The following is an 11,155-nucleotide window of genomic DNA, read 5'->3' on the forward strand; positions in this document are numbered from 1 at the left end:
TATGCGTCCCCCCCAATGACAGACTCGTTCCTACGCCCTTGCCCTTAATCATGAAAAAAAAAGTAATGCAAATGTACAACTTTTCCACACGAGAGAATATCTTTATTTATTTATGTATTTATTTATTTATTTAGCAATTATGCAAAATTAATTCAGAAATGTAGGATTATACTCCTCAGTGGCCACATTTTTATTTTCTTTCACTCTCCAGTAGCCTTAAATCTTTGTCACATTACATTTAATCCCGAAAGCTGAGACACCTACAAATGGCACTCTCAGGCTTCCATACATAACGCTCTGTTTCCCTTCAAAACAAACGTCAGTTTGCGCCCGTAAAAGAAAGCGACCCGTTACCATAGAAACGACGAGAGTTTACTGTAGAAGCGAATTGCATTCAGGAAAAAACAAAACAAAACAAAAAAACAAAACAAAACATCTGGAGGCCGACGGGAAACGGAGCAAAAATGTTTTCCAAGATGACCAGCGACCGGAAGGTTTGTCCGTAAGTTCTCCTCCCCGCCTCCCCCGAACCCCATGCGAAGTTCAGCCGAACCCGGTCCGATCCGGTCCGTCGTGGACAACACGTTTGTTCTATGTTTGTGTTTGCAGGAAGATTAAGCCGACTGTCAAAGTCGCGATGACTGGACGAGAATTTATAGCAGCGCAGATGGAGCTGAGGCAGATGGAAAGAGATCGGGAGCAGCTCAAGCAGAAGGCCCATGAGCGGAAACAGGTTTGGGACGGTCTGTTTTGTTTGTTCACTACATCAGACAGAATTGGTTATTCTACTTCACGTCTTCAAATTTTCTAAAACACGGTTTGTGATTTTCATAATTTAGTTTGCGAAAACTCAAAACATTAGCATTTTTTTTTTTACAGTTTTGTTGTCTTAAGGCGCTTTCGCACTGTACGGTACTGTACGGTACGGAACGGTACGGTACGGAACGGAACGGTTCCAGCCCTGTTATGTTCGCATTGCACTGAGGGCGCCATCGAAGCGGTGCAGGACGTCATTATTTTTAAAACTAAACAATGTGGTTTGAGTTGGTTGGTTGATAACTGCCAATTTAATAAAAAATATTACAAAGAGCACTCTTTACAAAATATAGTAGTGAGAGCCAGCTGTCAACGGAAAATCAACGTCTGACTCCATAACAACCAGCGGCCAATCAGCTGCTGGTTCTAAGCAGAACCGCTTGGCCGGCACGATTGGAACCACAGCTCTTGTGGTTCCATGGGGCCGGGTGGAACCGGTCGCAAGTTGTAATGCGAACACGCTCGGAACCGTTCCGTTCCGTGCAGTGCGAAAGCGCCTTTAGTGTGGTTTCAGATTTGACGACTAAACCAGGGACCAAAACCCTTTACCATCCAAAAACCCGTTTCAGTGTCTTACCAAATGAAATTTGCTCACAGCCCTTTCTTGTATTACTTGAATCAATAAAAAGTTTTTTTCACTGCTGCTTTTAGATTTTAGAAGACAGAAAAATTAGATAAAAAATGTTTTATGTGATGCATTTCCCTTGAATCCTACATTTCTGAAATGTTGAAAGTCAGCTTGTGACCTAATAAAAAGTGAATGTGATGCAGAGGGTTTCCCAAAAAACACAGAGATAGTGTTTGTAATTATGTTTGAGTTATTACGACCCACAAGTGACTTTGGAGCTGCCGGTTGCAGACCGCTGACCTCGATCACGACCTTAACAAGACCATGAAGCAGGAGAGACAGATTTGACTAGATTTGTTCAAACCTTTGACCAGATGTTTAGAAATAAATAAAAGCAATTTCTCTCTCTCTCTCTCTCTCTCTCTCTCTCTTATACCGCCTTTCTTGTTGGTTCAGTTTAAAACACCTGCACAGCTCAATTGATTGCTGAAATAGATCACAAGGAGAGGTTTATGTTAAAAACACAACAGGAAGCTCAAATCTGGGCAGAATTATGCTGTAGCAGAGATTATGCAAAACACAGTTGGTGCTTTGTGAAACGTTCCAGTGGGATGGATTTTAATGCTGTCTCAGGCCAGACAAAACATTTGGTTTAAACTTAGCCTTAGGCTTAGATATCTTAGCCACCAAGGCATAAGTTAGAACTGTTTATTTTTTATGATGTAACATTTTCCATTTATGTAATCCTAATTTTTTAAACATCCAGCTCTGTTTGTTTACTTCTTTATATCTAGAATCATAATGTTTTCATTGTATGCCATGTCAAAACTCATATTGTATGACTCATATGACTATAACTGAATATCTGTTTTGTTAATGTTTGTTTGTTGTTTTTTTGTTTGTTTGTTTTGTGGCAGTATTTGATTGATCTACATCGCCGTAATGAGGAGCTGAAGCAAATCGCAAAGGAAGCACGTGAGCAACGCTTCAAGCTGGAAATGTTTTTTCGGGTACTTCCAAAAATCACACACACACATACACACACACACACACACACACACAAACATGTTTATCAAGTTTTCAAGTTTGACATTCTGTAAGACATTATTGAACACTGCTAAATATTCATTTTTATATTAAAGTGTGCTCACATATAAATGTTTAATCCTGTTTTTTCTCTGAAAAGAAAGATCTCAACAAACATTTGTTTACTAGCTGGGGAATAAAGATAGGACATGCTCCCCCTTGACAAACTAGTCATTTTCCTTTTTAACTACAGTCATTTCTGTAAGATACTTCCTATTGCCATCCACCAGACATCTGTTTGAGGATAGTTAGTCCAGTCTTCACTTTCAACTATAGGATTTTTTTTACAGGCGTCTCCTGTTTGTACGGCTTGTTTCAATTCACCCAAAAGCACCTCTGTGAGATGAAGATTGGAGCTTCGACTCAATCTGTCAGACTTCAGTTTGGCCTTCAGGTTGGGCTCGGCGATACGGCGTAAAGTCTATATCATGATATGTTGAGCAGTTCACCTCAAAAACAGTAAATGGAGTATTGTTATATTCCACCTCTGACTGCGTTGGGTAGCGCCGTGAGACGAGCGCTACGTAACGGCAGCGTTCTCCAAACTTCAGCCAGGCAGTCCTACAAAATGTTGCCAAACAACATTTGAAAATTCTTCCGTTTTCTCGACCATCTCTTTCACTTCTTGTGAAGTCTGGATGGGGTGAAGTCACGTGGCTACGGACTGTCTAAAAGAGACATGCGCATAGCCTAACTACACACAGCCAAAATAGACAAAAATGACTTTTCTTTTCATTTTCCCAGGCTTAATTTCATTTTTTTCTTATGGTGTGTTCACACCAAAAGCGTTACGCTTGTCAAAAACGCATCTGACGCTTCAAGTTCGACGCGTGTGCCCTTTGAATGCAGATGCTTGACATTTTGCTGTACACCTAGCGTTTCGTGCATCGGGCGCATCTGGTTTACATTCAAAGTCTATGTGGAGGTGCGTCAGAAGTGTCAAAATCGCTCTCGCTCTTGTTTTCCATTGCTGGCCTATTTATCGAAGGTGTTGGATGTGCTTGCCTCGTCCAACGCTCCAAACGCTTCAGACTGCTCCATGCTAAACGCACGAAACATGCCACGACAAGCTCTTGACGCGCCTTCACGTAGACGATTGGCGTGAACACGCCATTAGGCTTTATTCCTTTCTTGTGTCCTACTCTTTGATGAACCAGACCTTGACATGCTGGCGGTTGTATCGAATCTCCTCCACTTGTAGACTATGTTCTGTACAGTGGAGTGGCTTACCTGAAGTTCCTTGAGACTTCTTTAAACCCATTATAACGGCACTGACAGCTCTTTCCTTTGGTGCGCAACAGTCAGCACCACACCAAACTAAATGTCTGAATTTGAAACAAGCCTTCCTCAAATGATGAGTGGGAATAAATGTAGGGATGTCCTTAAATTTTTCTCACCAGAAATCACTTTTCAAACTACATCTTCAGCTTTAGGTTTTGGATTACATTACTTAAATTTCTGAGTGTGTTTCATGCTGATCTTATGTCTCCATAAATGTCCAAAAACGCACAAATTGTTTACGCGATTGTCTATGGCACTGAGTAAATCCGTCATTCTGCTCCAGGACGAAGAAACGGAATCCGACAGGTTGATGGCTGAGAAGGAGATGAAGGAGGCGTTGGAGAAGGAGGCGGAAATACAGCGGCTGAAGGAGGAGTGTGAGGAGCTGAAGAAGAGGAAGCAGGAGATGCAGCTTCAGACCCTCAAATACATACCCTACAGGGAGTTCTTGGAGCGCGTGCTCAAACTAACAAAAGTACGGAAGTGACCCGACGTGTGGCGCAGTTTTCTTTTAATTCATTGGTAGAAATGACGAGAAAAAAAGGACACAAGTTCAGTTGAAACAGTCCAAATGAAGTTAAAAAGAAAAAAGACCTGACAAAGACATTACAGCATCCCGTAGGTTTTCACCAACATCTCCAAGATTGTCCCTTCATCTGGCAACTCTGTTGAATCCTCCACATATTCAGTACATCTTCCATATTTTCAAAATGTTAGCCCTAAAAGCTAGGACTGATCAGAAAAAGATAACAAACACATTTTAACCAAAAATGCAGAAGACAGAAACACACGCAAGCAATTTATGCTGAAGTCAGACATCGGGTTTTTGCGGTTCTGATGCTGTTTTCTGCATGTTAAACCTGCTGAGACATTTGAAGATCAAGTGACGGTTCAGTTAACACCACATGTCATCTCTACCATCCTCTAACAAGTATACTGTACGTTACGCAGTGTAAGGATTAGATTAATAAACTCTAACTTAGAAAAACTAATAGTTGAAAAAGTATTTCCTTTGCCTGAATTTCTTATTTTTGATTAATGCATTGGGTGGAAACCATCCTGGCATCACTGCAGGAGCTCTTCGATATCCGGAGATACAGCCAATAGCATGTCAAGCAGCACTTTCACATTTTAAAGATGTACACAAAAATCTGTGAAAAAGTGGGTTTTTTGCAAATAATTTAGAGTTACGTTCAACAGACAAATGTGTGAATAGGTGCATCTGTAGGTAACGAGTGTGGAGAGTCCACTGTAAGGATTTGCATCTTTTAATGTTAGTCTTTAAAATATCACAGTGTGTACATGAGTTTATGTTTGTCTGTCTTATCCCATCATTTTTTGTATTTGAGTAGCTTTGATTTCAAATAGCTTTTTACTTTTACTTGAGTAAAACCTTTGGGTTCTCTGCCCAACTCTGATTAAAACTTGAACTGTGGAAATTTCAAAAATCTAAAACCACGACTCGTTTTTTTACTTTATTTTTGTTTTAACTTTTCCATTTGGACATCTGAGAAAAAAAAACAACAACAACATGATAGTGGATCTATCCCATCTGTCCTTTTCCTACACACATAATGCCCTCCACTATAGTCCACTTCCTGCTTTAGGAGCGCTCTCCGGTCCGACATGCATTCAAACCGCGCCAGAGTTCACTTTAACCGAACTGAGACCAAGGCTTTCAGGCGGGCCGGAGTTTTGCTTTTTGGGTCGATTGCACACTCACACCTTCCGAAACAAACCGGACTTTCTGGGCAAACGAACTGGATTTCAATTAAAGCGGACTAAACAGGGCCGGTGCGAACGCACCCTTAAATTTGTTTTGAACTTCGCATTTATTTTTGCTCCCGTTTGTCACCAGGCGACCCTAACTCTGTGTCTCGCAGTTTACCAACGTGGACGAGCTCACGGGTTACTTAGAGAACCTCCTCTACATCAGGGATCAGCTGTACCAGAGGGAGACTCAGGTGCAGGAGCACATGGAGCAGCAGAAGAAAGCCTGCCAGAGCCTGAAGGACAACCACAACCTGCTGTTGCTGCAAAAGAACAACCACCTGTCACAGCTCCAGACCGAGCTGGAAAAGGCCCGCTCTGAAGCTCTGATATGGGTACGGGAACGCCTAATCACAGCCTCATTGTAGCCTGGAAGCTAAAGATGCTCCGAGAGAAGCTCAGTTGTCGCTTGTGTTTCTGCAGGAAAGGCAGTGGAACCAAATTCAGGAAACGGCTGCAAAGAAGACGCTGGAGCTGGGCCAGATTACGTACGCGACCCTTAACCTGTTCGAAATGGCCGGCGGGGTGACTGGAGTGGGCGGTTTGCACATCCACGACACGGAGAAACAACTGGAGGCGGTAAGTGACCTGGGGGAAGTAGCGTAAGGCAGCCGGGGTAAGAAAAGAAAGAACTGATGTGTGTGTGTGTGTGTGTGTGTGTGTGTGTGTGCGTGTTTCCTTCTCAGATCAAGAACTTCATGATGGACCACACAGACATTGTGAAACATTATCAGACACACATGCATCGAGAAGCCAGAGGAAGCAAATCAGAAAACAAAGGAAATATTAAGTAGCAAATTGTTTAACCTTGTCCCAGTTTTGTGATGTTACAGTGACTATGTCAAACAAAATAAAAGCACAAGTTACTTTTCTTCTCTTTGTTTGTGTTGGGGTTTTTTTTTACCCAAACTTAGAGACTGAACCCTATTTTTCATTCTTTGAACACTATTGGGTAGAAAAGTTGGATGGAAGTTGATCGTTGCAGTTTGTAGGATGTGTGAGTCTGGTGCAACACTTGCGCAAGATGTTTTACATTATATTTAATATTCTAAAAAAATTTTATAAAACCTCACAATATAAATTTAAAAAAAGTACTCCTGCAAAACAATTTGAAAAGTTGGATTTTCTGTGTCCGGCACTTACAGGGTTAAGGTCCGTTTTGATTTCCCAACTTATCTTATCCTTGTTTTATCTGTTCCTGTTGCAAAAACACATAAATCCTGATATAATTCCCCCAGGTTTTATGGTCAGCTCTCGGGATTAGGCTTTCACCCTCCCACCCCTGGACCCGCCTAAAACAGGTAAACGGAAAAACTAAGTACCCCCCATGATCCAGCAGCTGGAATACTCACCTTGTGCAGCGTTTTTTTTTTTTTTCTTCTCTTGGATATTCTGTTGTCTCCCTACGATGAAGAACAATGGCCACGCTAAGACAAAAAAACAAAAACAAAAAATCAATAATATTACGACAAAGTCACAAAATAATTAAAATAAACTCTTAATATTACAAGAATACATTTGTGTGAGAATAAAGTCTGAATATTATAAATATAAAGTCAGTGTTACAACTTGTAATAATATGACTTGATTCTCATATTATTACAACTTTATTCTTGTACAACTTTTTTCTTGGATTATTATGATATTAATCTTGTGTTTTTATTGAATTTGTTTCTTAACCCTTTCATTCTTAGTGGTCACTACAGTGGACAGCTATCTAAAAGCCATTTTCTTGTGCTTCTTGTGGATTTTTATGTTATAAATACACACAGACCACTGAAGTGAACATTAATGCATCATAAAATACACTATCAACTACTGGTCATCAGCTGCAAATGCAAGAAATGATTTTTGTTAAATCCAATATGGCTGACAAACTAAAAAGCACACCAGCCGACCTCCTTCTACTGTAGAAAAAATATTGTGACATCAGAGGTAACCCCTAAGGATACTGATGTATTTTTAAAATAACTTTGTATTTGGAGAAAATTACAATTGATCACCTAAAAAACAAAAATGTATATTTTTTTTTACAAAATTTTTTTCCTACCTTGTTTTTATGCCTTAAGAAAAAAAAGTGGAAAAAATCCTGACACAAAGGATCATAATTCATGCATGAAAGGGTTAACATGGCTCTAATACTCTGTCATAGTCTTTCACATTATTTATTTATCTTTTTTTATTGCTATTATTATTATTCTGCCTAAGTTTGCGTCTGATGCGAAAAGTGAAAGACAAAATGTGAAAACGCGGCGCTGACACCGAGCCCGACCCCGACAACCAGACCCTGGGTCAGGCGACGCGTGGGCAGACGGGCGATCAGCCGCGCCCCTCCCTCTCCCTCCCTCCCTCTCTGTCTGATAGAAGAAGAGTTTAACTGGAAACATGCCTCAGACGTTGAAGTGGATATCGGTCTGGCATGTCATCCTTTTCACCTATTATCCCTTCTAATCCCGGCCTCCTCGCGTCGAGCATCATTCCAGATGAGCTGTCTGGAAGAGTTGGCAGCTTATCTCCGGTGAGACAGGGCGCAGTTTAAGGGTCTTTCATGCCCTTGTCCCCACCTCCCCCTACCTCCATTGCAGTGTCCACTTATCCTCGTTTGCGCCATAATTGAACAATGATTATGCCAAACACACTCCCGAAAAGCAGGATAACTCAATGAGGTGAGAGTGGGACTTTTTAAGTCGACTTCGGAGGCTTTTTTTTTTTTTTTTTTTTTTCCCCAGGTGTGAACGCCTTGGCCCCCCGATAAAGCTAATTTATGGCATTGTTAGCTTCGACGACAGACACCGGACTCATTTTAGATGTATAACACACGATAAGATGGAAAGGCAACAGAAAGGTCACAAGGGGGGATGTAGAGCCGACTGAGAAATGGTCCAGCAGGAGGCGACGACGTCGAGCGAATTACCTGACTTGCTTTCTGAAACGGTTTGCGAAGATCTGCCTTTGCTCAATCCGATAAGGGTCACGAGGAGGAAAGAATGCGCATCATGCCTACAACTGTCCAAATCATATTTCTTAACAGATGATCCCATTTCTTTCTTCTTTTTTTTCCCCAACTGGAAGAAAATTGATACCAGGAAAGGGGAGTCTTTCTCATTCATAGCGGCAATAAAAAACAATTATGTTGCCAAGTTTCTGGTATCATCCTCCAATCTACAGTATTAGGCAACGAATGACCATATATTATATTTGTCTACCCTACAGTGTTTAGCAAGGCGCGTGTTATTTTTGCCTGCTAGCCCAGTTTTAGTCTGTTTATCAAACTCGTCGTGATGTGGGAAGGTACTGGAGTCAGATCTGCTTTTTTTCTATTTTAGGCCTTCGTGAACAAAAGGCAATCCCAGTCTTCATTTTTTGAATGTATGTCGTTGAGAATGAAGTTAGCAAGACCTTTTTATGGATTTGAAAATATCTGTATTGTTTTAGAGGCTTTCGTTGTCTTACTTTGCCATCTGAAATTATTATTATTATACACAAGGATCAAAACTGTTAACTCAAATTAAAGAACTGACCTTTTGATTGATTTTCTTTAACTTTCTAATGCTCAAAGCTTGTGCAATCAAGTTAAAACTAAGGGGTTTTGAAGGGTTTGAGCTGTCACCCGAGAAAGCATCGTGCCAAAAACACCAGAGATCGATTTGGACTGGCTGAAATAATTGATACTAATGAAAACAGGAGAAGGAGAAGGATAAACAAGGCTTGCCAAGTGTCAAGAACTGGCGCAAGAAGAAACATCAAGAAATTCAAAGTGGGCCACACACACACACACACACACACACACACACGTGAACAACCCTGGCAAAGATAGCGAGCAAAATACCACGGAACGAAAACTACCGAGGGACATCTCCACAGATCACTAGAGCTCTGCGCAGGGATGGATTGTAAGGTTACAGACAAAAAAAAAACAAAGCTTCAGCTTCTGTAGAAGAGACACCTTGAAGTCAGACTGAAGTGTGCTACCGACACGCTGGGAAATGATCACTCAAACCAGAACCATGTTGTTTAGTCAGACACCTGCTGAGACACTGCTTATGTTTGGAGAAGGAAATAAGCGACTTGCAACCCAAGAAGCACTGTCCTGGGGTTGAAACATGGCGGTGGCTTCGGCGAGTCTTGACATGGGACTCTTGCCTAGTAACGAAATATAAAGAAAGTTGTGGATTTTCCATCGATTCCTTCATTATCTAACTCGCTTACCTTTGAAAGGATGTGAGGGGTGCTGGTGCCCATCTCTATCAGTCATTGGGCGACAGGCGGGGTACACCCTGCACAGGTCGCCGGGCCGTCACAGAAGCTGTGGATATTTTCAAAGGAAGTCATGGTTTTCTCCTCTCACATTGCAGTAATCCAAACAATAAGTTGTGCTGCTCTTAAAGAACTTTACTGACTGATATACAGAAAACCCTGACTTGAACCCATCGTCACAGTGGTACATAGGGTTATATTACACAGTAGATGTAGGCATAACCCTGTTATGGGATTAGGTGTTTTCATTTTTTAAGTAAAAATGTTCCAATTTAGGTGAAAGTAATAAAAACAAATGCAAAACTGTCCTTCATTTGAGTCCTGACATAAAAATCCAAAGGGTATAAGTCAATAGCAGTGATACTAAGGGCTAACAGTGAGCTTGTTGTGATATTTTCACAGTGTTTAACAATAATTTGCACCTTGTCTGTCACAGTGACCATTCATTTGCTGAATCCCAAAAATGTTCCCGGACGTATTAGAAAACTTGTAGCGTCTTTTAGCATGCTGGTGTTAAACGTTAGCTTGTCCGATGACTTAATAAGCTAACTCTGTCAACAAAAAAGTAGCAACCAGTGAAAACTACTTCCTTTGTCACTTCAAAATAAGAGTTTCTGATCTAGACTCAAGCTTAAAGCGTTCATCTTCATGTTGTGGCCAACAATAACAGCTCAGCTCAACAGACAAAGTAACCTGCTGAAAGCAGTGGAATAACACTACGTGAGACTGATGTATAGGATAAGAAGTGTTGGGGCGTTAACATAACAACTGCAACGTTAACATTTAAAAGGCAATTTGTTTAAACTTAGAACCTTTTCAAAGTGAGAGCAGCAGTTCTTTTTTTAAGGGTCTCTGAAGCAGGGACAGTCCGTCTTTATGCACTCAGCAACTCATCCTGTCACTGCGCTCCCCTCATGAACTCAATACCTGATGTTTGACCTACACTGGTACTCTCACTTTCGTCTATGCTACAGTTTGTAATACCTGGTTATCTTTCTCACTGCCCGCTCTCCATGCTGCTCATCTCGGGAGCCTCCGGATTCCAGTTTGTTTTGGTTGTGTTTACCCAGAATGCCCTGCGCCAAAGTCCATTTACTGCTTCTGGAGAGGTTTCCGGTCCGCTTGGTGTTCACATACGCATTCAAACCGCACCAGAGTTCACTCCAACTGAACCGAGACCTAACTGAGACCTAGCTTTTTAGGTGGAACCAAAGTTCATTTTTTTGTTCCACATCAGAGTTTCAGGTTCATTCACACCAGCCCAAACTAACCGGACCATCCAGGCAAACAAATTAGAGTTTGATTGTAGAGGAAAGAGCAGGGATGGTGTGAATACAGCTTCAAATTTCACCACGTCCTGAATTCTCACCCTGCTTC

At 41.3% G+C, this 11,155-nt stretch overlaps 1 protein-coding gene across 1 annotated transcript; it reads left to right on the plus strand.

Annotated features, from left to right (window-relative positions):
- Nucleotides 1-348: 348 nt before the first annotated feature.
- On the plus strand, nucleotides 349-6,398 carry LOC106958700 (coiled-coil domain-containing protein 42 homolog). The gene is made up of 7 exons (XM_015050740.1): nucleotides 349-502; nucleotides 610-733; nucleotides 2,302-2,394; nucleotides 4,035-4,226; nucleotides 5,635-5,856; nucleotides 5,945-6,100; nucleotides 6,208-6,398. Exons 1-7 carry the CDS (start codon nucleotides 465-467, stop codon nucleotides 6,313-6,315), a joined length of 933 nt encoding a protein of 310 aa, XP_014906226.1. The 5' UTR covers nucleotides 349-464; the 3' UTR covers nucleotides 6,316-6,398.
- The last annotated feature ends 4,757 nt before the right edge of the window (nucleotides 6,399-11,155 follow it).

This window comes from Poecilia latipinna, unplaced genomic scaffold (genome assembly GCF_001443285.1).
Source record: "Poecilia latipinna isolate Pla-1442-1.1 unplaced genomic scaffold, P_latipinna-1.0 Scaffold1008, whole genome shotgun sequence".
Classification (NCBI taxonomy): Eukaryota; Metazoa; Chordata; class Actinopteri; order Cyprinodontiformes; family Poeciliidae; genus Poecilia; species Poecilia latipinna.

Excerpts from the sequence above, each read along its gene's own strand:
- LOC106958700 (XM_015050740.1), top strand. The coding sequence starts at position 465 with ATGTTTTCCAAGATGACCAGCGACCGGAAGGTTTGTCC. Across the intron at positions 503-609 it reads AGCGACCGGAAGGTTTGTCC|GAAGATTAAGCCGACTGTCA; the intron begins GTAAGTTCTCCT and ends TTGTGTTTGCAG. Across the intron at positions 4,227-5,634 it reads GCGTGCTCAAACTAACAAAA|TTTACCAACGTGGACGAGCT; the intron begins GTACGGAAGTGA and ends TGTGTCTCGCAG.